Source organism: Candoia aspera, chromosome 4, assembly GCF_035149785.1.
Source record: "Candoia aspera isolate rCanAsp1 chromosome 4, rCanAsp1.hap2, whole genome shotgun sequence".
In the NCBI taxonomy this organism is placed as follows: domain Eukaryota; kingdom Metazoa; phylum Chordata; class Lepidosauria; order Squamata; family Boidae; genus Candoia; species Candoia aspera.
Genome location: NC_086156.1, coordinates 42,592,801 through 42,619,857, shown reverse-complemented (window position 1 = coordinate 42,619,857; position 27,057 = coordinate 42,592,801). Strand labels below are relative to the sequence as shown.

The following is a 27,057-nucleotide window of genomic DNA, read 5'->3' as shown; positions in this document are numbered from 1 at the left end:
AATTTTTGTTTGGCTGAGCATTGTTTCTGTAGATTGATATAATATTTGAGATTGTTCTTTGTTTTGCATTATTTATTTATTTTTCAAATTTTGCCACCGCCCATTTCCCCCCCAGAAGAGGGACTCTGGGCGGTTGACAATAAATCTAACAAGTTAAAAACAATAACCATAAACATCAAGTATATAATATATAAATGCAAATACAAAATATAAATATAAAAAAATAAAAATAAAATTCAGATGGCAGTAAAAGATCTAATTCAGTTCATATGTATGTGAGGAGCACTCTAGAGCACCAGCCATCCCCAAGAATGACGACTCGCCTCCCCTCCTTAAGCGAGGTGGCAGAGCCAGGTCTTCAGGTTCTTCCGGAAGGCCAGGAGCGATGGGGCCTCCCTCACCTCCGGGGGCAGAATGTTCCAAACGGCGGGAGCCACTGCAGAGAAGGCCCGCCTCCTGGAGCCTGCCAGATGGAATTCTCTTATAGACGGGGTCTGTAACATGCCCTCTCTGCATGATTGGGTGGGACGGGCCGATGTAACGGGTCGATGTAATGGGGATGAGATGGTCCCTCAGGTCTCATATATGCATGCAGGATCACATTCTTACAAATTATTTCATTTTTTAAGTAAAGTGAGATGGGGAGTTGATTAGCACTGAGAGAGGTCTGTGGGGTTGCCTTAGCAAAATCAAATAAGAATTACATTTATATACATATTATTCACATTTTACTTATTTCTGGGCTAGAAAATGTAAGTTCAAGTGATAGTGCAGGTATTTTATATGTCTACTTGGTTCAGTGGGACTTTTCAATATATACTAGTAAATAGAGGCATGACTGAAATGGATCTTTTAAAAAATGCAAAATATGATTGAATGTCATTGAGCTAGTAAAAGAGAAGTATAAGATTCTTGGTTGTGGGAGGAGACGAAGTGTTTTAAGTTGATTGAAATGGGAAAATATCTGGACTACATAGATGGAGAAAAAGTGAAATTAGTAAATCCATTTTAAAGCACACATCAATCAAAATAATTGCCGGTTGTTCCTTGTGTTGACAAGAGGTGCTGGAGAAGAACACAATAGTTCCCACAATGCCTGGTAAAAACAAGCTTTTCCTGAAATACTACCTGTCATTGCAAATTTGAATTAAAGTGTCTACCTGTTTACTTAAAACAGTAACTAAGGAGGTTTGTGTGGAGGCATTACAGATGTAATTCTTCAATTAAATCTTTATTCAGTGTTTGTTTCATTTTTAAAAAAGTGTAATCTTCCAGATTTATCTAAGTAGTGTCAGAATAATTATACTGCATAAGTAGCTGTTGATTCGTACCAGTCCAGAAGTTCTGTGCCAGTGTCTTCTACTCTGGCACCTCCAAATGAGCTGGGCTTGCAGTTCCCAGAATTCCCATCCAGCAGAGGATTCTGGAAGATGCATTCTCAATACATCTCAAGGTGGCCAAACTGGAGAAAGTTTCTCTATATTTATGTAAGTTACATACACAAACATTTTGGATGAATATTCACGTCAGCATTGGGATAACCTCTGTGCATGCAATTCATTATGCAGATTGCTGTTTCACATCACTGTCATGTATAGCAAGCAACATGTTAGATCCACATCAGCTTGGCGTGAATCCTAAATCTATCTATTACATGTAAGGGTGGATGAATAGTTAGCTGATACAAACAACAAAAAGGAAAATGTAATTTTTGTTGGTTCCCAAGTGACAAAGGTGACAAGGTCACATAAGGAAATATTCTGTGATATCTAATGTCTAAATTCTGCCCTGAGAAATAAATAAATATATATATATATATATATATGCATACACATACAAACACACACACACACACACATTGTTTTTCCATGAAGTACATCATCAGCATATTTGAGGTTGTTGACATTTCTCCCAGCAATTTTACTGCCAATTTCTATTCTATTAATCCAGCATTTGACGTATATTCTACATATAAAACAAATAAATAATATGCAACCTTGGCTTTCCTTTTGTTAATCAGTTTTTCACAATAAATTATTTTAATCAAACTTAAGTATGGACTAATATGACTTGCAGATTATTTATATTTCTAAGATCAATTTACTTAATGTAGCTAACTCGTAATGATTGCCTCCCTGTTACTGGCTTCAGCTTATTGTCTTTTATTTTTTTTTTCCTAATTAGTTCTTACTAGTTAGCTTACCTACCTTTCTTTCACTATCCTCCATTCTTAGCTATGCAATTTCAATCCCAACCAATGTATACTCTTCAGTTTTTCACAATCACCTGAAAATCTTAACTTTTTTATAACTGAAAGCCATAAAAATAATGTGTATATTTTCATAATAAAATAATTTGGCTCTCCAGTTACAGAGTACAAAAAAACTGGCTTCTTCTCATCTACTAAGTAGGTATAGACAACCTGACAGTCTCCACATGATAGGATTTGAATACTGCACCCTTTCTCATTGGTGATGGTAGCTTGGGAAGGTAAAAACTGTAGACCAAAACATTGGAAGAATCCCGCATCTATATACAGGTGGTCCTCATTTAACAACCATTTGTTCAGTGACTGTTCGAATTTACAACAGCACTGAACGAGTGGTAGTTACTACCAGTCCTTATGCTTACAGCTGTCACAGCATCCTTCCCTGCTGGCTTCCGACAAGCAAAGTCAATGGAGAAGCTGGAAAGAAGTTGCAAGTCACAGTCATGTGAGGTCCTCTCTTAATGACCTGCACAGTCCTCACTTAACAATGGCAACCACGACTGCCAGAACTGCCTTTGCTAAGTGGCGTAGTCATGTGGTTTCTTGACTTATGACTGCGTCGCTTAACAACAGAGTTTCCAGTTCCAATTATTGTCATTAAGCAAGGACTACCTGTATTCTCTCCCATCCCTATTCCACATCATATGATTCAGAATTAAACAACTGTTTATTCATTTAGCACTGCCTATATTAAAGGTCAGAAACCTTTCATGTACCAAGTACCTTACACCGAGGAAGAACAAATATCAGGAAATTTCAATACTCTCATTCCATGATCTCATGGGATTATACATTACATTGATAATCTCTGGTCTTGTGTATGCATCTTTCTCATAACCTGCTATGTGAATTTTGCTGTGAGGTTCACTCTGAATTCATATACTTCTTAGAGGCCCAAACATTATTTACATAAATAATCCATGCATTATTTACACAAAACCTGCATAATCCGAATGCTACCATGGTGGTTAAGTTGTAAGCTAGTTGACACCTGCTACAATCTCCCTAGAGAAGTTTTAGGAAGTCTCAGGAAGTCTTTCTCTCAGGCCTGAATCTCCTTTCACTATATGTAAAAAACAATACTGACCTGCTTTGTAGCTTTGTTTTTAGAACTACTGGGAAAATGCATGGAATGTTAGGCTATCATTGCTAATTTGGAAGACATCAAGCTTGTATATAGATTGGAGTACTTCATCAATGTAATGATTCAATTTTTGGTCACATGGCTTTTCTCAGTCAAGATTTCAGCTGATGGTTTGGTATTAAAAACTTTAGGGATTTGTATAGAGGATTTCATAGAGAACATTGGAGGATGAGAATGTAAACATTCCTAAAAAAGCAAGAGGTGTCCTTGGTATTCTTCATTTCTGAAATCTAGTAAGCAGAAGAAGGGGAGATCTTCTAAGAATGGAATATTACCTTATGTTTAACACAGTTCTGCAACCATATGGAATAGTTTATTTTTATTTTCCAGAGGAAAAAGGTTCAGAATTCTAGCAGGGGTTTAAAAGTAAGGTAACATTGTATAATGAGTGCCTAAAGTCTAGGAAGCTTCCTTATTTTGGCTGGGTTCGCGTATCATACTAAGCCTTAGTGTTTACAAACAATGATGGCTAAATTCATATAATACTCTTAAGCCCAAGCCAAATAAACCACATTCAGCCTTAGCGTTAAGGGTGAATACAATCAGACAATTGGTCTGTTTAGTCTAGCAATTCTGACATTGATTGGCAGTGATTTCCCAGGACAGAGTGTAAATCTAGATTCTTGAGCAATGCATCTGCAGTTGTACATAAGCTTTGTGTTGCTTGAGTTTGTCAAGATTACTTACTTTTTATTTTGATGCTTTCTTGTAGCACTGGACCTCACACTCCTTCATCATTCTCTTCACATATTTTTAGCTGATGACTTTGGTCTTTGTAAAATCCATTCTCAAGGCACATTCATAGCAGTTGAATATTTTGGTGCTCATTACTAGTCAGGTGTTTTGTGATGGTATTTTCTGTGGAATTAATTTAAAGAGGAAAAACAGTAACTGATGGAATAATTTCATTTTAAAATGTGAATTACTTTGTAATAATAATAATAATAATAATAATAGCAGCTTCCTTACTATCTGGTTTTAAACACAGCCTGTTGTAGAATTTTGAAAAGAGATCAGAGTTGATGTGTGCTTGAGAGTATCTTTATGGAGCCAGTTATAACATTGTGAGGCATGATGATAATGAAACATTTCATGTCTAGTGGGGATTGTGCCATTAGAACACTTTCTGATTGTGACTATCCATTTGGAATTGAAGCCAATAAGGCATTGGAAATTGTGGAAGGAATCTTGTGAAACTCCCCAATAGCTTCAATAGGAACCTACTTAAAACTCAATAGCCTTTTCTTATCCCAAGTCTCTACTGCAAGTTACTGCTTCTTCTGCTTCACTTGAGAGGCAGGCCACTCAAGGCTGCTCAGATACTGTTGTACAGTGTGCCGTGAGTTGTCCCTCATTCTCTTTGCGGCCCTTTGCTGTCTCTTGATAACCAAGGATCACAAAGCATTCAACTATGGATCCTACTGAGAGCAAATGTGGGTATTGCTGCCATGAGATCTGCCTGAAAAGAAACATGAACTACAACGAAATTTGAATAGTATTTGTTCTTCTCTTGGAAAAAAAAAACTGGTGGGCAATGTGGAAATTTCTGAAATTAACTTTCATTTCTTCCTCGTTTACTTTTAAAAAAGTCTATCATGCTTACACCATTGCCATGGTCTTTTAAAAATAGTAGTGTCTTTCCTGAAGGGATAATTTGACTACTCAAACAGTTGGGTAATTCAACTTCAAATCCCTTCCCTCTCTTTTGAAGAATGTTGGTGTTGCTGAATTTGTGGTTCGGCTGACATCTTTGTTACCTATTTTAAAACAATAGCTCCTGACCATTCTGTTTCTAAAGATGTTGTGCCCCTGTGTAATACAGGCTGTTTATGTTATATTCCAGTATCAATCAATCAATACTTTATTACGGTCACAGGTCAGAATTACAAATAAAATACAAATTTATACAAATATGGATAAAAATGCATTAAAATAAAATAAAACAAAACATGATAATATTAATGGTGGGATCATCAGTGGGCAATCAAAGTATGCGTAATTCTACAGACAGTATAGCAAAATTTAGCCATGTTCAAAGAAACTGAATCATACTGATCAGATAGCAAGAAATGTACATTAAAAAGTTCAGAATTTCCCAGGTATTTTATCAAATAGGGAGTTATAAAATGGATCCGTGAATCCTTATAGAATGTACAGTATAGTAGGACATGGGCTGTAGTTTCAATAGCCCCTTGTGTACAGGGGCACAATCTAAGCTATTATGGAACTTTTTTGTATCAGCCCTTCAAAACTGCTGTGGGAAGAGCATTGCAACATGCTAGAGTTAATGCTCTTTGGGATTTGGAGACAGTTATATAACGTAAATATCTTGCCGGTTTATAAAAATAGGCTTGACTGCTCAGGAAAACGTTGTTAGGTAGAGCAGACAGGTCCTGTTGGATTTCCAGATCTTTGATATGTTGTTTAAATGCACTAAGTGCATGCTCATAGCCCATTATTAGGAACATCTACCTGGAGAATTCAAGATGTTGCCGTTTTTGTGAAATAGTCCTGGACCATACTGATTTATAATTGTTCTCAATAAGGAAAGAACTCAAACCTATGGGAAAGAACAGTAATTTCAACCAATGTGCTATAATACAAGTTAATGCACCTGTTTTGACTTTAGACAGCCCTGCCTCCCTCCTTAATACTACATTTGGAATGCAGGGGGCTACCTGGAATATAGCCCTTAGGAATTTGGACTGAACCCTTTCCAGAGGAGTAAAGGAAGGGTAAGGTCCTAGCTGGGCACCAAAGAGTAGTTGTACCCGAGCCTTAGCTGAATTATATTCCAGCATTTAATGTATCATCTTGAATCCAATAAAGGCTCTTACTTCTGTTTCATTTTGTCTTACATCTAAAACAGGACTTACTTAAGAGATGCTACTCTGCCAATGCCTCATATCTGTTCCAGCAAGACAAGTTTTATGACATAAGCTATGACACAGGTGACAAATCCATCCAGTGTAGCAGAAGAGCAGATGCATTCAAATTCTGGATGACATGGAAAGCCCTGGGGACAACTGGCCTTGAGGAGAGAGTAAACAGAGCCCTTGCATTAGTCAGGTATGATCTTTCATTGATAGAAGTTTTTGACACAGTACTTAAAATATCACATAGTAGTGTGATATCTTTAAAAATATCTTGGGTAACTCTATTAAGTTTCAGATACATATCTTGCTTTTGTTCTGCTTGTGATTGGAAGTTGTGATTATTTACCATGGATATTTTAGTTTTTGATTTATGTATGTTTCTGATAGTTGTTAACTATCAGGAGTCTTTTGTAAATTGTGGTGATATATAATTACATTAAGAAATAAGAAATAAAAACATTTCTGTGTCTAACAGAATTGGCATTGTGCTGTATTCAAACCAAGAAAACCTGTAATATAAATTCTTACCATAGTCCGTGAAGCAATTCAAACCATGGTTTTCATTTGTAGTAAAAACATTTATATACAGTAGTAAGAACATAAATCCCAGCCTTCCAGTTCAATATATTGTAATAAAGTATTGAATTATGGTATAGAAAAGGAAGGAAAGGGAGGGATTTTATTAGAAATAGAGTGGTATGAACTAATATAGTTTTGATCCAGAAATGTTTCTAATAACACATTTGAAAAACACTTGTTGTTTATTCGTTCAGTCGCTTCCGACTCTTCGTGACTTCATGGACCAGCCCACGCCAGAGCTTCCTGTCAGTCAACACCCCCAACTCCCCCAGGGACGAGTCCGTCACCTCTAGAATATCATCTATCCATCTTGCCCTTGGTCGGCCCCTCTTCCTTTTGCCTTCCACTTTCCCTAGCATCAGCATCTTCTCCAGGGTGTCCTGTCTTCTCATTATGTGGCCAAAGTATTTCAGTTTTGCCTTTAATATCGTTCCCTCAAGTGAGCAGTCTGGCTTTATTTCCTGGAGGATGGACTGGTTGGATCTTCTTGCAGTCCAAGGCACTCTCAGAATTTTCCTCCAACTCCACAGTTCTAAAGCATCTATCTTCCTTCTCTCAGCCTTCCTTATGGTCCAGCTGTCGCAGCCATATGTTACTACGGGGAACACCATTGCTTTAACTATGTGGACCTTTGTTGTCAGCGTGATGTCTCTGCTCTTAACTATTTTATTGAGATTTGTCATTGCTCTTCTCCCAAGGATTAAGCGTCTTCTGATTTCCTGACTGCAGACAGCATCTGCAGTAATCTTTGCACCTAGAAATACAAAGTCTTTCACTGCTTCTACATTTTCTCCCTCTATTTGCCAGTTATCAATCAAGCTGGTTGCCATAATCTTGGTTTTTTTGAGGTTTAGCTGCAGGCCAGCTTTTGCACTTTCTTCTTTCACCTTCATCGTAGGGCTCCTCAGTTCCTCTTCACTTTCAGCCATCAAAGTGGTATCATCTGTGAAAAACACTTAATTTTTTTTAAAAAAAATCAATATGCATTTGATTGTATCAGTTAATACTTTATTAGAATATTACTGAAAATGAGAATATTCCTGCTATTCAATATACAATTTGCAAAAAGTGTGTTTTGGTTTATAAGTAATATAAAGTAATGGGTTACACGTAAGTAATGGGTTTCATACAGGTACAAGCTAAGTACTTCTAAAGAAATATTAATTGTATTTTGCTGGGACATCCTTTAAGTTGTAATCTTTTAATAAAATCTTTATAAATCTAAAAAATCTTTATAAATCTAAATTAGATTTAATTGGTGCACTAGGTTGAGGGTTTTTTTTTAAATGATGCATTATAACTTTTTTTAAAAGTACATATATGAGACAATTATTTTAGAAAAAGTGGCCAGTTTTTTTAATTTTTTTCTGAAAAGCTGTTGCCAGTTACTGTAGAGATGACATTGAGTATGAGCCAATGCTGTAATTGTTATAAGGAATTATAATATATTCAGTACATTCATTCTCAGCCTTGGCTCTTGCAAAAACCAGCCTACAGGATTATTGTTAGTATTACAGCAAAACAATAATGCGTCTTACACTTAAACATTCTCTAAGATGAGTGTTATAGAAGTGTCTAGCTAAGTATTGGAAATGTTACGGAAATACTGTGTGCTAAATGACCTCCAGTTAAACTTACTGTTCTTATTACAATTTTTCTCAATAGAGACTTAGACTTCATGCTGTGTGTAAGAAAAACAAAGCACTACATTTTTAAAAATCCTACTGAACCTATTTATTTCTATTTTAGAAACTAGATAGGGGAAAATCTCCATAGGGAACTTGTGTCAGCCTAAATTAATACACTGCTAACTTTAATGTGAAATGCTGCTGCAATATTACTTCACATTAGATTGTAAATAGAAATTCATTATCATGTTTATTTCTTGAAATGCATTTAAGTGTATAAATCCTACTAGATTGTTATAGTTGCTACTGTTGTTGGTCTTCCTCTTATTCTTGTGTGTTAGAAATAATAGCTACATCACTAGCCTCAGTAGTGTTTTGATCCTTATTCAGAACAACCAAAAAGTTCTCAGACTTGGCAACTTTAAGGGGAATACTGGCTGGGAGTTGAAGTCCACATGTCTTAAAGTTGCCAAGTTTGAGAAACATTGTTCTCGAACAAAACAACAATGAACAGTGTCATACAATGAAATGTTATCTCATTGAAATATGAGCTGCTCCCCTTCATGGGCAGAATTTTGATGATACGAAGAGAAGGAAAGTGCCCTGTAAATATTTAATTGTTTATATGTACCATCACGATGGTCTGGTTCAGCGTGGCTTGACCTGTTGTTATTATATAATATATTCTCTCTTTGCATGCTTTCTGTTGTATACAACTGCAAAGGCAAGAAGCTCTCTCCATTAAAACTCCTATACACCTACATACATTTACAAGAAATTATACTGTAGTTCAATTCCCCCATATCCTGATGCAGTTTCTTTTTGCCATTCTCAGCAGCAACATCAACCCCATGTTTCAGACACTTTGCTGTTTCCCTGGGTACCTACAGGTAGTTTGTTTGAAAAAAGTATCTAAGAATAATAATTGGTTTGAAGTACACTAAGCAAAAATGTCAGCAAGTGGCAAAATAGTAACACCAATGTATTTTTACATAAATGTAACAAAATGCTAAGTACTAGTACATGGAATAAAGAATGTAAAGAAGTAAAGAGTAATGCGTTTTGCCTGGCAAGGTCGAGGAGGAGAGCCTTTTCTGCCGTTGCCTCTGCCCTGTGGAACATCTTGCCCCCTGAGGCGAGATTGGCCTCCACTCTTCTGGCCTTTTGGAAGAGTGTCAAGACCTGGCTCTGCCAACTCGCTTGGGAGGGCCAAGAGTGGTAGGCAGCCCTGGAGGTGGTGGGTGGTTTGAAGACCGCTCTCTGCCTTTTCGTTTTTTCCCTTTACCTTCTTTTATTTCTTGTATTTTTATAATGGTTTTTATGATTTTCTATTTGTAAGCCACCCAGAGTCACTTTTATAGTGAGATGGGCAGTAAATAAATTTAATAAACAAACAAACAAATAAATATTTAAATTAAAAGCTGGGATGATAAAAATCTCCCATGAAATAAAGTGATTTGAATATATTTAAACAATCCTGTCTTCCTTGTTCTATATAATTTCTGCATGGGAGAACATAGTTCCTAAATAGATAGTTTTACTTATGGCACTTTAGATTTTGACAAATCCATCCTTTTATGACTGTAAAAATAATTAGGGCCATGTGGCTCAGAGGTTACTGGTCTTTCAGAGGCATGGTGCACTGCCTCAGTGCAATGAAGTACTTTGACGAGGCATCTACATAGCCTTAATAGTAATACTAAAATCTACTGTGGATTTTTAAAAATTTTTTTTAAAAGCCTGCATTGTAAATAAAAGCTGGGCAAGAATTCTACCATCAGCTCTAATACAAGACCATTTGTCTGAAGGAAATGTGTTGAAAACAAAGTCCAGGTATAATTTTAGTGGTTGAATGTTCTTTAGACTTCTTAAGTAATTAATAATTGTGTCTATTTGCATTCTATCTTACTAAAACAGGATATATTCAGACTTGGCAGTTGATTTTCCCTATCAGTTAAAAAATAGTTCTTCATCAAGGTCACATTTCCAAGTTCACTTGCTAAAAATACACAGGGTAATGATCTGGGAATCAATATTTCCCTTTGATGGTCATGTTTTAGCCTATGGCATGGCTAAGTGAGACACTAGTCTTCTCAGAAAGAAAATTGCCGTTGTCTGATAATCACTACCATGATATTCAGCACGGTAGTGTCTCTGCTAGCTTAAGCATTAGGCACCAGGCCTTTACCATTGAGGTATCTGTTTCCTTGGGCAAAAAGCCAGGTTTGTTAAATGTTGTAGCCAACTGTACAGCATGTTTCTGATTATGTTACAGTAAGCTTTACTGTGGTGCTGCAGAGAGAACATTTCAGGATCCCTGAACAGACTTTTCTTCATCCTGGAGGTAGCCTGTGGACCTTAAAAAATCAAGGGCAAGATTCTCTCCTTTGCTAGCTGCCAGGCTGACAAATATTTTTACTTGGACTGCAGTGTGGTTTGTCTTTTGAATCAGCTGTTGTGTATATTCACCATTTAATTTTGTCCTCCTTGCTTTTTGGGGAATGTTGAGTTCCATTTCTTCATATTCTACAGAAGATCTGGCATAGATATTTTCCTTGCAGGGATGCATAGTATTTTAAGATAATTGCAGTAGAGTGCTCAGCTGATCCCAGAGGAAATGTTCTGTGTGCTTTATAGATATCCTGCCAAACTTCTATAGTAATCTGTCCTAGAGTAATATGTTCTGAAGCAATGTTTGCCTCTGTTACAGCATCACTGCTGTGCAGGCTTGGGTGCCCTGGGGTAAATCAGTACCTTTCATCCTTGCTTTTTGTCTTTAAAAAAGGGGACTGTAACAACTGCCTTTTGGCGTTCTTTGAGTGGAATATGATACACAAAACTTTATGACCTTTAAAATGTATAATCCCAGTAATATAATGAAAAATATGAACCAAAACAATATTTTTTATTATAGGAATATTGCGTTCAATTAGATGTTGTTAATACGTGTGGCAACAGCGTACCATGGCAATCTGGTTGCATGGATATGCAGTGAAGAGAGAGGAGTCACATGTACTTGTCTTGTTAAAAACAAACATCTTGGCAAGTGCCTGTGCTCCGGTATAAATCCCTTCGTTCTCTTTAATGAATCCCTGGACAGTCTTGGCAAAACATTATGTAAAATGCCAGATTGTGGTATATCTCAGTTATTCTGTGAGTATTTAAAATCAGTATTTCTAAAAATACTGGTTTTTAGAAATCTATTCAGTGTTGTGATTTATCTTCTGAGCATTTCTTCAAACAACACCTTGTCAGATATACAATCCTTTATCAAAGATCAGATTCGTAGGGTTAAGTTCTATGCCCTTATAATGGTGGATAGGCTTGGATATAATTCTGATTCAACTAACTGATTAAACAGTACATTATCTATTCAGTCCTAGTTCAAATATAGATAAAGTATTCAAAAGTAATAGAATATAATTTCTGTGATGGAAGAGTATACTTTCCTTTTCAACTTTCAGGTCCATGAATTTTGATTTTGGAATTTACTTATTTTGCTGCTTGACTCCCAATGACTCTGGGTGGCTCACAACAACTAGAACAAGAGAAATACAATTAATAGCAAGTGAAAAATAAAAGATGGCGAGAATGACAAACTGGCCAGGAACAAAGCAAACTGTTATCACTCTCTCTTGCCAAAGGCCTGGGCAAAGAGTCTTCAAGGCCCTTCTAAACAACAGCAGAGTGGGGGGCCAGCTGGATCTCGGGGGGAACTTCATTCCAGGGGGTAGGCACTGTTACAGAATTGCCTCTGTGCCTCAGGTCTTTTGGCTAATATTGCTAGCTGGGGAATTCTGGGAGTTGAAGTCCACACATCTTAAAGTTGCCAAGTTTGAAAAACACTGGTCTAGCTGCTTACAAAATGAGTATAAGATTCCCTCAAGTCTGTAAGTTATTTGTTTTTTGGGGGGTGTTTTTTTGTTTTGTTTTTGCAACAGTATGGAAGTGGTTTGTCATTGCCTTCTTCAGGGATCTTTTTACACTGCCTAGTCTAGTTTACAGCCCTGAGATTTCCTGTGGTTTCCCATCCAAATACTTCCTAAACAGGTCCAATCCTTCTAAGCTTTTTTGAAATCAGCAAACCTGCTTACAAATTGGCATGTAATCTATGCCAGCCTTGAGCTGATGTAAATGTGTTCCCTCCCATTGTTTCAAGCCCTTTCAGCAAGCCTTCTAAGGGAGGAAGAAATAGACATTTCTATCCTTTTTCACTTTCAGCCCAGCAATATTGTGGGTTTTCCTGAGGTTGTCATGTTGGAACCCTTCCTGTACATCCTGCATTTCTCTGATTCTCTGTTGTTCTTTCTATTTGTCCCAGCCCCTAATGATCTTCCTACCCTGCTCACCAGCCTTTTCAATTATATCCACCTGCCCATTGCTTCTTTCCCCAGCCCCTGATCATTCTTCCCAGCTTCCATGCTTGTAAGGAATGGAGCTGGTGAGGCAGGAACCAGTGGTTCCCAAGCCAGAGAGAACTGTTATGTCATCATAGATCAGGTTTCTTCCAAAGCTATTAAGAGAATAGCCAACTATCCATTCCTTTCTATAAGTGGCTTCATTCTTTTATGCAACAAAGAGATTTTATATATATATACACACACATACACACACACACACACACACACACACATACATATACACATATATACATATATATACACATATACATATACATACATACACGTATATATATACATGTATATATATATACACACATACATACACACATAGTATGTGTGTGTGTGTGTATATATATATATATATCTTATTGAAAGTTTTAACAATAAGAACTAATCCAAACTAAAATAGAAGGAAAGGGGGAGAAAAAAAGAAAAAGCTAAAAGTGCAGAAAGAAAAAAGTAGAAGAAAAATAGAAAAAGATATAAAGAAAGATATAAAGAAGTGGCTTCCGATCTTCTTCACAGCAGTTATATGTACAATTATATTTTAACCTCTCTCTCCAAGGTAATCATGACTCTCTTCTTCCATAATCTATCCTGTCTAATCATCAGAACCATAAATCATAAGTTCATTTTTTTCTTTTTTATGGAAAAATCTGTAAGGGGTTCCAGTCACCATTAAATGTAAATACTGTCTTTTCTCTAATCAAACAAGTTAATTTAGCCATTTCAGCAAGCTCTGTCACCTTTACCAACCATTCCTCCATTGTGTGTGAAAGGTGAATATTGCCAAATACTTCCATCTTTGTGCATATAATAATTTTGCTGCAGTTATCATATATAAAAACAGTGTTCCATGGCTCTTTTCTAACTGTTTTTCCATCAGTCCCAAGAGAAAAAGTTCTGGTTTCAATATTCTAATTGGAATTTCTTTGATAATACAGATGTAATTATACTTAATCTTCAATCTAGTATTAAAATGCTGCTGCAGACCTTGGTTTCTAGTCTTCTTCTTGACAAAGTGCACAAGTATATCCCTTGAAACATTTCTTAATTTTGCAAATCTCGTATTTATCCTATAAACTTTATCTATTTCTGCCTCTGTGTCCTCTTCATCCATTCCAAAAAAATTGATAAGCCTTGAATAACCTTTCTCTGCTATCTTCACCAGAGTCCTCTGAAATTGCTCTGAATCTCAAGCAGAATTCTTTCTTTCTCAATTCTAATAGTGCCAAATTATCTAAATCTTTTTCCATCTCTCTGTTTATAACTTCTATCTTGCTTTCAAAAACGTCCACTTTATCATTAATTTGTTTTACATCTCCAGCAACTTGTCCTACAGATTCTTCAATCTTCTTAACTTCTTTCATTTCCTCTTTAAGGGGCCATGGTGGCTCAGTGGTTAAGACACTGAGTCAGAGGACCATTAAGGTCAGCAGCTCAGCAGTTCGAAACCTGAGAGCGTCAGCCGCGTGACGGAGTGAGCTCCCGTCAACTTGTCCCAGCTCCTGCTAACCTAGCAGTTCAAAAGCATGCAAATGCAAGTAGATAAATAGGTACCACTTCGGTGGGAAAATAACAGGGACATGAAAGGAGCCCCCTCGGGCATCCCCTGGGCAATGGTGACGTCACCAGCAAATCCTTCCAAGACAGAAATGCCTTGGTAGGTGCTTCTGACAAGAAAAAAAATCTCTTTCATCTTTACAAGTCTTTCTTCCATTCTCTCTTCAAAAGCTGCCAAGTTAGCATTAACTGATTCAGACACCTTCTTGCCCAATTCCTCAAACATTTTCTGCAACATCTCTGGAGTGATCCCCCTTTCTGTAGGTTACTCTAATGATCCTCTCTTCCCTTCTCCGCTTTTGCTGCTTTTCTGGTGGTTGCCATTCTAATATTGTAAAGTGAAAGTGTCTCAATTACAAGGTAAACATTAAAGGCAGGTTCCCCCCCTCCTTTTCTTTTTGCCTTTCTATGTCCTTAATACTTTAGTCTCATTTGACACTCTGTAGTTACAGTCATATAATCTGTCTCATACTACCTTTATCTTCTTTGTTTTGTAAAATCTACCAGTTGTCTGCATTCTTTAATATTAAACAAACAACATTCCCATGAAAGTCCAGTCCATTTGCCTATTTAGTTCCAATATTTTCAAGAGCACTTTAGTCAAAAATTAATCTTTTTCAATTACTGTCCCCTTTATATTTTTAAACTTTCTTACATCAAATCCTTGTTAAAACTTTTTGCTAGTAATTTAAAATCTTTTAAAACATTCTTTTTTTTTAACTTTATTTGATCCAGAAAGATGATTGACTCACCAAGTGGTTTTCCCCTTATCCTGCGGATCTGAAGATCTCTCTTTAACTTTAAATTGATTGTATCCAATAGTAGTTAAGAAAGTGAGGGTTTAGCAAACCTTATGTCCATTACAGGCTGCATTGCAATTGTGAGCACAACTGAAATCCCTTGACTCATAAGTTGACCACAAAACCCACGATTCTTGCAGTCTCCTCATGAGGAGCAGCTGTCTGGAGTATAGGTGGTAACCTCATGGTCTCTTCTTGTCTGGAGAGACTCTGTCGACCAGAATTTGCCATCTGGTCACCAATCTCTGCCACGGTGCCATTCTCAGTCCTTCAGGGATGTCTGGTTCACCATTGAACCTCGCCCGGCAGCCTAACAAAGATATTAATCTTACTGAAGTGTGTCAATAAACCTTATTGTCCTAACAGCCAGGAGCCACACTGAGACAAGGAACAGGTCTCTAGTGTTTTATTGTTGCTACATAACAGAAAATCCTAACAAACTGAAGAAGCGTGGGAAAAACCCAGATATATAAACCCCAGAGGTTAAGACGGGCCCGATCTGTGTCTCTTTGAATGGCTGCCCAATTCCTCAGTGCTACGCATGCGCTTTACAGCCTGGATGGGAGCCCCCTGCTCGCCATCCTTACTCATGACACTTATGCTGAGTAAGCCAATTCCTGAATCAGGGGCTAAGAGTCACAAGAACAGAGATTTACAGCTGTGCCTGTGTGAAACATGACGCTTACTAATTCACTTGCTGCAGTATGTGTGAGTAGGTTTGTTTCTGTTGCTGCTTCTGTTAATTTGAAAAAAAAAATGAAGATTTATATGACTGAATAGTTTAAAAAAACAAACAAATAGTTTCAGGCTTTTTTCTTCATCAGTGGAGGTACGCTGTGCCACTCAGAAAAGAGTTTCCATTGAGAAAGACTCCACTGCTAAAAAAAAAAGCCTACAACTCATCCCTCACCCACACTTCCTTGAAATTTTGCTATTTAGAAAAAAGTAAATACAAACTTTAATGCTAATTTTAAAATATACAGGAACAGATATACTGTATAAAATAAACAGTGACCCCATGTAACTTGGGACTTAGCTTCACCTACGTTTGGAGTGTGGTCCTCAGGCTAAAAGAAGTTATACATGCATCTGATAACCTAAAATGTTAACATCTGCTCATATCTGTACATTAATTAAATTTCTTAACAGTACATTTCTGTTCTGTTTTTCAGATACTTAGTGGATGAAATTAAGAAGAGAGAAGGATTTCAGTTGCTTCTGGAGGTAGGTTTTTATTAAATGCAATTTAGCACTGTTTTTGTGCCATCATTTTGGAACTGTTGATATAAGAAATGCTAAAAGGTATAAAGTGTAGGCAGTATTTTAGATCATCAGCTAGATTGCTTCCCGTGCCTGTTTTAGATGGTAAGTAATCACCATGTAATTGAACTGAAACAAAGTGGAAACAATTGAATTGAAACTAAATAAGGTGCTTTGCATAGACTGTTTTTTCCTTTTATTTCGTAAAATAAATTTTCATTAGAATATTTGGCAATAGACTTTAGTGTTGCACGGGACAGGATAAAACGTATGTAAAACTTTAGATTTTTTCTTTAATTACTTGCTAAGATGAGTACTTTAGAGGCTAGTGACTGCAGTGAATTTGTTATGAATTTCATAGTATCTCAAACTGTCATCTGAAAGTAGCCTGTAATGTCATATCCCAATTATTTGTGAGCCAAACTCTACAGGGATTATTAAACTGGCATGAGTCCCCAAGTTCCCAATCTAACCTTTCCAAAACTGGTGTACCATCCAAGTTGACTTGAGGTTGATCAGAGTTGCTCTCCATCAGAGGTCATCAGATTGGGAAAGCTGCTGTAATGTGAGGAGTGGGTAATGGGATGTAAAAGAGCCATGAATGTAATCCAGATAATTCTTCTATGAGACACCCAACAATAAATAACTTACAACCACTTTATATTAAGCCGTGCATCAGACTATAGTTCTCTCAAAACTCACTATTGCAGCTACAGCTGTTTTCAGGCTTTTCAGCAAAGTCTTTCCAGACCTGGTTGCTTAAATCACTTTTAACTGAGATAGCAAACTTAGAATATATGAACTTCTGCATACTCTCCTGTAGCACATTTCTGTGCCAAAAAGGGGTATTTTCTGCAATCTGTCTTACTGGCATTGAGTTGCTGACATTAACAACAGATCTTAGTTGCCTAGACCATTGGTAAGCTAGATCTGGATTTTGTTCAAGCCTGAAAATACCCTTCGGGAACAATGCCAGAATAAAAGAAGGGTGGTTTAGTCTCAGAAGCTTGTGTTTCAGGCCTGAAGGAACTAGATTCTGATCTTGTGGAACCAGACCTCTGATGCTGTCCTGTTACCCATTACAATTTAATGTCCCATTACACCTGAAAATTTAATACCTGTGCACAATTTCAGCAATTTATACCAAGTAGAAATATAAAGCTGCAATTTCCATGCAGCGTGGCAATGGAAAAAACATCTGCTGTAGCATAAGTTGTGCTATGCTTTCAGATCAAATGTGGCTACAGAAAAAAATAGCTGTCAGCAACATGATCATTAACTGACCTCTGGCTGCACAGAATTTCAACTTTCATCATGGTATTTGGCCCTGCTGATTGTGGATGATGAGTGTTACATTCTGACCTATCTGATGACCTCTGTATTAGATGAGGCTGGCTTGCAGTATATCCCCCTAATATCCAAAGGATGCCAAGAGCCATTCTCAATGAACTTTCCTAAAACTGTTTCTTTCAAGGTCAGCAAGGAGACAGATAAAATGCATGGGTTGTCACACTTCCATCTCCAATCTTCAGTAATTTAAATTGCAGAAATAGGAAACAAACGTTGAGGGCTTTCCAGGGTCATGCAGAATAATATTTCGCTACTATTTTAAATTGGAGTTAGGAATGAATACAATTCTGAACAAAGAGTTAGGAATGCATAACAGAAAACCAGGCAGTATAGACGCCTAGATGGCTGAAAAATAAGTGAAAAGTGTCAAGCCTACAGAGGAAAGTAAAGGAAAACAATTGCATTTCTCTAGATAAGGGGACTTGGAATGCAGATTCTGATAATTGCTGAGGGTTAGAGTTAGTGCTGGGACTTTAATGGACTTCTTGTTTTAATTTCAAGGCAGTACTTCTAGAGAAGGAAGGAAAAAGGCCCCTTTCAGGTAAAAAAGAATGATTGAGCAAACCTCCCAGGAAAAGCAGAAGTTAACAGAGAATTGACTGCCCACAGTTCACTCATTCAAGGTATAGATAACTGCTAGCAGGATCAGCACGAGTGGCCCAGTAACTGAGATGCTGAAGGAATAATAAGATGGACTAAAGTCTTGATACTTAGGACAGAATTAGAGAGTCAATTTAATACTTCTGCTTAATGATACAACCAGTCATTTTCAAGATCATCACTTGCTTAGGAATGGCAGTCATATAATGGATGCTCACACCAAACAGTTGCCATGGGATGTCCTGCACATTCATAAAGTGTGCATGATGGGTGTGGCTATTCAAAAAAATCCATCTACTAGGAGGTAAACAATTGAAGTTGATCCTCCTTGACAGACAGACAGACAGACAGACCATTCCCTTGGATTCTGTCTATTGCCATCGTTTTTTTTTTCTTTTTCTGGGTAATATAGGCATATATTGAAACAGAACATCAAGTTGCTTACAACCCCACTGGCACATTTCATTTCATTTCATTTCATTTGCAGCATGTCAGATTCCCATGTATTCTAAACTAAAAGAATCTTAAAAAAAATTAAGTGAGGTGGGCAGAGGGTCTGATGGATGACCAGTACTTTGGAGTCTCTGTGATACCCATTGTTATCTCGCCACCATCCCCAAAACTTCTCTTGATTGAAGTTTTCTTTAACTTTGACATCTCTCTCCTTGTTAGGGAAGAATATAAAATAAAACCAAAGAGGAGCCAGTGGTATCTGTCAGTGATCTTTCTATACATTGTACTAAATTGTGGTATAATAAACCACAGTCTGTTAGTTTGCACAAGCCATTAACACACAGTAGCTGGGTTCATGCAGCACATGAAGACACAACCCAAACAAACTACTGGCCCTGTGTGAACCCCACTGTTTTTATTAACTTAGTTACCTCCATACATCAAGCAACTCCCAGTGGTTTACAGTATAATACCTGGAAATAATGCATAAAAACTTAGAAGAATCCCAAACAACCCCAGCCTGGCACCTGTAAATAATGGAAATATCTCTTACATAATTCCAGTCTGACAGCCTTTTATATGCAAGGAGGGAGGGCCCCATGGTTAGTTTTTACTCAAGTAGAAAACTGGGTAACAGTTGGCCTAAAGGAAGAAGAGGAGGGCAATGACATGATTGTGTGAATTTGAACAAATACTGTATACCCAGCTAATTTGCAATAGACACCTCCATCTTTTTTTATCCCACCGGAGCTAATACTAAATTCAGTATTCCAGAAGAGGAAGATTACTTTAGCCTGTACGTGTTAGAGAAAAAGTTTAACTTCGTTTCATCACAGCTGATAACACACTTGGCCATCTCATCCTGCTGACAAGGGTATTCTCCTTGATGATTAAATGTATTTAATATATTCTTTGAAGGAAGGCAGAAATGATATTATGAACAGAGTTGGTGCCCTTTCATGAAAGAATTTAGCACGGCTAGTAGTTTCTACCCCCTTGGGAGGAAGAATAGACTGTAATTGAGACAGCATTCACTTTCAGAAAAAAGGAAGAGTACACTCTAGCTGTTTCCTTCTGTTTCTTCCCTGTTTTTACCCTCTACTATGCTGATTTAAAATCGGAAATACTGAAAACAAATTATGCATGTATAGCAGGAACATGTGCTATAAAGGCTATTGTCGTTTAAGAAATTAAGAGATTCTTTCTTCACAGTTTACATCATTACATTTATCTGTAATTTCTTACAGTAAGTGATAATATAATGGCATAGAACTAGGTTTATGCTGAAAATGCAAGATACAAACTTAACAGATATAAACTTTACTCAAGAATTAATAAATCATTAATTATATACACCATCATGATATTATATAGAAATATTTAATTAGATTAACAATCTTTAATGGGATTGATACCAAAACTTTGTGTGTGCGTTTGTGTGTTTGTGTGTGTGGATGGGGGTAAGATTTGCTCTCATTTGAACTCTTACATTTGTACTGATTTAGCAGTTAGCCAAGTTTCTTTCTATGTTCTGAAGACTTTTTTTTCCTTTCTTTTTTAGCCAGAATATGCAAATATTTGCTTCTGGTATATTCCACCTAGCCTGAGAAAGATGGAGAAAGGACATGAATTCTGGGAAAAGCTCAGTCACGTAAGTACTACATTTTGTTAAGGAATGTCTTTAGTCCTTAAAGGCACACCAGACTCCTGTGCCTTTAACAGCTGCATGGCAAAAAAAAAATCCATCGATGTTTGTATTAGTGTACTAGTATAGCTTCATCTGATGAATTTCTGCCTGCCAGTCCCTTCTTTAAGGCATAGGAGACTTGCTAGAGAAAATGTTGGCAACATGTGGATTGCTTTGGAGGTTTATGCTCCTTTTATAGTTTGTGATAAAACTAAGCTCTGGTTTTGTACATGCTCACAGAATTAATCCACCATCTGGGTCTTAATTTGAACTAGAGATAAGAATTTATAGGTCTTTTTAAAGTTTACAGTGATCTCAGTTTAGGCAAGGCTAATTAAATTTCTCTCTCCATATAATAGATGCAGACATTATACAATTTCTCCACTTCCTATCAAAGCTGCTAACAGATGGCAGAGCTAAGGGAAGATGAACGACATTGTCGGCATCCATTGTCTAGACAGATCATTCATTACCTGTTTTAGACATTTAACGTTGTCCTTGGGACTCACTTAGCATTATTGGTGGATATTATGTCCAGGAAAATGTTTAGGAATAATTTCTGATATTAAACAACCTGCCTGCAGTACAGAGAATGAAAAGTGGTTTCTGCTGTTCACAGAACCCTGTTTCAGTCTTGCCCTTTGTGTAGGAGTTTGTGTAGGAAATATTGTTTATATTTGTGTAGGAAATATTAGGCAATCAAACCAAAGTAACTTTAGGAACATCTCACACCCTAATCTTAAATTGTGTCACACTGAGGGAGTAATTTACAAAAAGGTGTTATAGCCAGCGCAAACTAGGGATAAGTGAATCCCTCCATTTTTGGTTTCTCTGTTTCTTATTTTTGCAAATACGCTTTTTAAAAATGCTTACATTAATATGAGTATTTTGGTATACTTTTCTCCAAAATGTGTTTTTGTTAGCATAAAGGCAAAAGTGCAAACAGTGTCCCTTCATATAGTATATTTTGTACGTTATTTTCATGAATACATACATTTTCATACAAATGCTTTTCTAGTGTACTTTTTTATACTTTGCAAACTGCATAGCAAAACACAGAGCACTGCAAATTTTGGATTATAATTGTTTGATTTAAAAATGCAAAAATATATTAGTCTGCATTCAAATGTGAGCTAAATAGATTTCCCTCCCTCTATCTTTTCCCTTCTTTCCAACACAATAATCACATCTTGTTGCAGTAGGTTGGTGGTTGCAGGCAAATTGCCGATTGTATCCATTTGGAAAGAAGCCTTGAAAATAGCAATACTGCAGTGTTGATGGCAAATTGTACTGACCTTTTCTTGTACTTGTGGCATTTCTGGAATGTGGAACAGAATCAGGTAGCCTAAACTCAAATACACAGACTAAATTTACTTGCCATTCATTCTGGTCTTAAAAATTGGAATTATGTAAATAGAAATGTATACCTGAGGGAGAGTTACTATCTTACCAAATTAAGACAGGGATTGTTGCATAGCTGTAATTGTATGGGTGATATGTTTCTTGTATTGTACATCACTGAGCACAGTGCATAACTTTTAAGGCATGCACCAATGACTGGAATAGGCAGCCTTCTTTGGAATTTTAAAACTCGTACACAGAAGACCATGAGGGACGTGGCCAGTCACAAATGACCATTTAGCAGAAGACAAAATGGTGAGGGTGATTCCTGCCATCCCTTCTGGAGCCCTACAGTGTGCTCTTAATGTACTAGTGGCTTTTTCCCCCCTAGACTGGTGACCAGACTACCTAACAAAAGACTAAGTTGCAGCCACTTGTCATTGCTGTAGTCTAAGAATGGTCGACTCAGCCTTCCATCCTTCCGAGGTTGGTAAAATGAGTACCAGCTTGCTGGGGAAGGTGACGACTGGGGAAGGCAATGGCAAACCACCCTGCTCTATCATCTGCCAAGAAAATGTCAGGAAAGTGGCATCCCCCCAAAGGGTCTGACATGACTTGGTGCTTGCACAGGGGACCTTTCACCTTGTCTTTAATCTTAACCCATCACTTTTTTCATCATATGATATCAACAGATGAGCTCTCTTGGAAGGCAAATTAAAAGCCTATTTTTTCCTACAATGTTCACTGGGACACCTATGGAAAGCTCCCAAGTAAGACTTCTCCCACCATTGTTCCTCTGCAAAGCATCCTCTTCCTGATCCTGAATACAGCCAGCATGATTTATAACCATGGGAAGACTTGTCTCTGTGACTTTGTCTGGTCCTTCTGTCTATTCTATTCCTATTCTAGATGCCATTTAAGTCCAACTGGCTCTGGGTGGCTCACTAAGTAAAAAGCAATGCAAAAGCAACAACTAAATAATAACACAATAAAAATTAATTTAAAAAATTATGCAAGATAGTTACAAAATGGCAATCTAGACAACATGCAAATCTGAATCCACCCTACCCGAAGGTCTGAGAGAATAGCTAGGTTTTCAAGGCCTTCCCAAATGCCATCACAGTGGAGGCTACACTTGTCATTTAAACGTGGGGGATGGGGCGCATTCCAAAAAACAGTGGGTGAGGCCATATCAAAACCTAGATCGGATTTCATCTGGTTTACATTCCATCTTCATTAAAATAAAAAATAGTTAATGTATTGTGCTCTAATAATGTGCTTCAATTATTTCCCTTTCTGACCCATTAGACCTAACAATTATGAAGCAACTTTTGAAGACCTCCACAGTGCTGAGGGTTAGAGGCTACGTGCAGTCCTGTGGCATCAGGTTGTATACCTCTGCCATATTGTAATGTACTTGGTAGGACCTTTATCATGAGGGAACACCATTTCTTGCCCACCTTCCACCCCTGTGGCCAAAGAATATAAAAGAAATCTACCAAGAAGTGATGAGGCCCATCACCATGAACCCCGTAGTGGTATAAGCAGCAATAATGATACATTTGTCAATTAAAGGAATAAATGAATGACTATAATCCTGACATGGGCTTGAATCAGATTAATCTACCCTTCCTTGCAATTAATTAATACAATGTACTTATAAATTACATCCTTTAAAGTGTTGATTCCTTATACTTATTGGTTCTTCTTTTCTGATTCAGCATGTTAATTATGACTATTATTGTCACCTATGAAACTAATAGGGAGATTATGAGAAAGGTGACATGTAATCATCCTTCATTCGTAAGAGCTCATGTCGCTTGCAATTAGCTCTGAGCAATTAGATGTCTGTGAAATGCTTCAAGCTACTGAATAAGCATGATTTTGCAGGGATAATATTTATATCATTGCAAATTATAATCTGGTATATCGATAGTAAATATTACAATCAGATATAATTTTGAAGATATTAAAAAGGTTATCTTTAAATATATTCCTAAAACTATTGCTGAACAGAAACAGTTCTGATTTTTCTAGAGAGACATTAAATCTTAAATAGCTTATGTGAGTTCTTCATGTGCCCCCTGGTGGCATTTTCATTTATAAGCTTCATGCAATTACATTAAAGTTAACAGCAAGGAAACTTTGATACTTAAAAGATTAACTTAGAATCCTTTTTTACATCTTAACTGTCCCTATTCAAGTAAGTTGGAAATGTGGCCATTCATATATAAGAAAAATCTTGCATTAATTAAAAGTGGTCACATTTTTCTACCTGGATATGGTTACCATCTCTGTGTTGCAGTAAGAAAGTAAGATGTACTTGTGGTTTGAGCTTTTCTCATGAAAGGCCTTGCTCACGGTCACTCATGCGTTGGTCATTTCCCAGCTGGACTATCGCACTATGCTCTACGTGGGGCTGCTGTTGAAGACCACCTGGAAGTTACTGCTCATGATAGACCACGGCAGCCCAAACTGCACTGGCTTCCAGTTTCTTTCCAGGTGCAATTCAAATTGCTGGTTATTGCTTTTAAAACCCTACATGGTACAGGACCAGGTTATTTGCAGGACTGTCTCTCCTGGAGGATATCTGCCTGCTCCACTAGGCTAGGCAGGATGGGCAAGCTCCAGGTCCCATCCCTTAAGTGTTGCCATCCAGTGGGACCTGGCTAGCGTGCCTGTTCTGTAGCAGCCCCTGCTCCAGAACAGCCTCCCCCTTGGGATCCGGCAAGTCCCCCAACCTTTTAGCTTTTCAGAAAGCTGTAAAGGAGTGGCTTTTCCTCCAGGCGCTGGGACAGAGTGAGGTGGGAGCTCAAGAACTGTATGACTTGATGGATTGGTGATCATGGGTCAGGCACCGGGTTTTCTTGGTTTTCTTGTTTCTAGTTTTATTATTGTTGTGAGCCACCCAGAATTGTGTTCTACAAGATGGGCAGCCATATAAGTCATATAAATAAGTAAGCCTGATAAAAGCTGATTTGGGGATAAATTCTGGCACTTCAGAAAGACCACTCAGGTGGTGAAAAGTATAACTCTGGCAGACTTACAGGACATCTCTGTAGCTAAGAAATACATTGTCAGAAGCTGATGAACCACTGCACATCCTTGATCACATAGGAGCAAAATTCTAGCAAAGAAAGGCCTTTGAAGTAATAGGAAAAGCCTGTTTTGTCCACAGTGGGCATGAATGATGGGTATGAAGTAGAAGGGAAGTCCGCCTGCCTTCTCTGGATTGTTTTAACCATACTAGTACTGCATACGGTGAAGCAGCAAGCAGTGGCTGCAATAAGACATTGCCCTAAGCTTATTGTGTTTCAGTTTCTTTTGGCTCAACACATGGTTTCTCAGACTTTGCAGTGCCACAACCCCCTAAATTGTGCAGCTCTCTTCCCTTTCCAGAAGAAAACCAATAGCTGGTACAGCAAAAGTAGGGAACAAAGCCTAGAGCAAATGTTGACAGTGTTCTTGCTTTGCCTACGGAGACCTGATCAGCTCTGAAAAATGTTTGTGACACCCAGCAAAGTTGCTTCTAACCCCTCTGGGTTTCGTGGCCCACAGTTTGAGAACCCCTGACAAGTTTTGTGAACCCAGCCATTGTGACTTGGTTATGGCTTAGTACAATACTTGAACCAAACTTAGTTAACAATCATGGCTTAGTGTAATGCGTGAAATGGGTCACTGAGAAGTTTCAGCATGCAAGCCATCTGCTGTAGAACTGACCCTCCCTGCGTTCTTACCTTGCAGCATGCCGTTTTTCCCAGCCATTGTCCTCTAAATCCTTTATCATCTCTGTTTTTCTCCACACCCCCACCCGCAAAATAAGGTCTGAATATGTTCATCATTGGAAATTGATCATGTTTTACTTCTCCCCTCTCATGAATCTGTTCATTTCTCACTGAAGACAATTTATTGTAGGCCATGCTGTTGCTTTTAAGAATATACCTCTTAAAACAGGAGTGGCCAATTTGGGTTGGATGTGACCATTGGGTTAATTTTTTACAGCCCCCCTCCCCTTCCTGAGTTCAAAAGTAACTAAGTTCAAAACTGGGAATAGAGGTTTATCCCTTCTGTATAGCCTAGTGTTTGTCAGACAAAGAAGAAACTGTCAGAAGGAGAACAGGGGGCTGGAAAGAGAAAATGGTGTGAATCAGAGAGAGAGAGTGGGAATGAATATGGGCATCCCAGAAAACTTGGTTCTGGCCATACCCACACTTTGTTCAATCCTGTTTACTGTGCAGTCCCCAATGGCCCTCAATAGAGAAGGATTCCCCAACCTTAGTTTAAACCCTAAGACCATATTATAGTTAAGGAGGATAATCAAAGTATGATTCACCATTTTAAATAATCAGATGTATCGTTACTTTTCACTGAAGACAATAAAATGAATCATTCAAAATGTCATCCTAGGAGTTACTTCCATGTTTTAGATTTGTCAACACATTCCCATTTCCTAGGATGTCACCTTTGGTGGATAAAACAATGGAGAACAAGAAACTAATGTAAGATGCCCTAAGAGGAAAGTGGGCAGGGAGGAAGTTCACATGAACAGCCCATCTCTGGACCTCTCAGAGCTTTGAAACAGCCCTGCCTTGGCCTGTCCTTAGAGGAAACAGATTCTAGGAATACTACACATATGTAGTGTTAATCAGGAAATTATGGACAAGGGAATGCTTGAAATGGTCCCAAATGTGGTATCCCTAAGTGCCTACCAGCCTTTATAACCCGCTTTATGTTTAACATTTTAAAAACATTATTTCAGTTTTGGACAAGTGAAAGGGAAGTTGTCATGAGTGCCGTTGAGCTAAAGTCATCAGCGCAATGGCACTCATGACAATGACAAGGAAATAAGTGAAGGGGCACAAGTTAAGTAGCCATCAACCCACAACGACTAACGGCTAACAAACAATAGCTAAACTAATCACGGAGCCACCCAAGCCATCAGCGGCAATACAACGGGGATCGCCCAGCTGAAAGCAATCAGCAGAAGAATGGAAACCTGAGGATGGGCGATCCTGGAAACCCTCAACCAATGGCAGGGCAACGCATGGGACAAAGGGGGGTGACGTGACCGTGAGCGAGGGGGCGCTGACCGGCGCGGGGTATT

General features: G+C 37.8%; 1 protein-coding gene and 1 long non-coding RNA gene across 2 annotated transcripts in view; one reads left to right on the top strand and one right to left on the bottom strand.

Annotated features, from left to right (window-relative positions):
- The window catches only part of LOC134497916 (uncharacterized), an 854,438-nt gene that overhangs the window by 560,997 nt on the left and 266,384 nt on the right, over window positions 1-27,057 (bottom strand). The gene's annotated exons all lie outside the window — the stretch shown is intronic.
- The window catches only part of GADL1 (glutamate decarboxylase like 1), a gene marked incomplete at its 5' end in the record, with an annotated part of 88,595 nt that overhangs the window by 29,215 nt on the left and 32,323 nt on the right, over window positions 1-27,057 (top strand). The window contains 3 exons of the mRNA XM_063301836.1: window positions 6,283-6,482; window positions 16,435-16,486; window positions 20,487-20,576. Coding sequence (XP_063157906.1) covers window positions 6,283-6,482; window positions 16,435-16,486; window positions 20,487-20,576 — 342 coding nt within the window. The remainder of the gene's footprint in view (window positions 1-6,282; window positions 6,483-16,434; window positions 16,487-20,486; window positions 20,577-27,057) is intronic.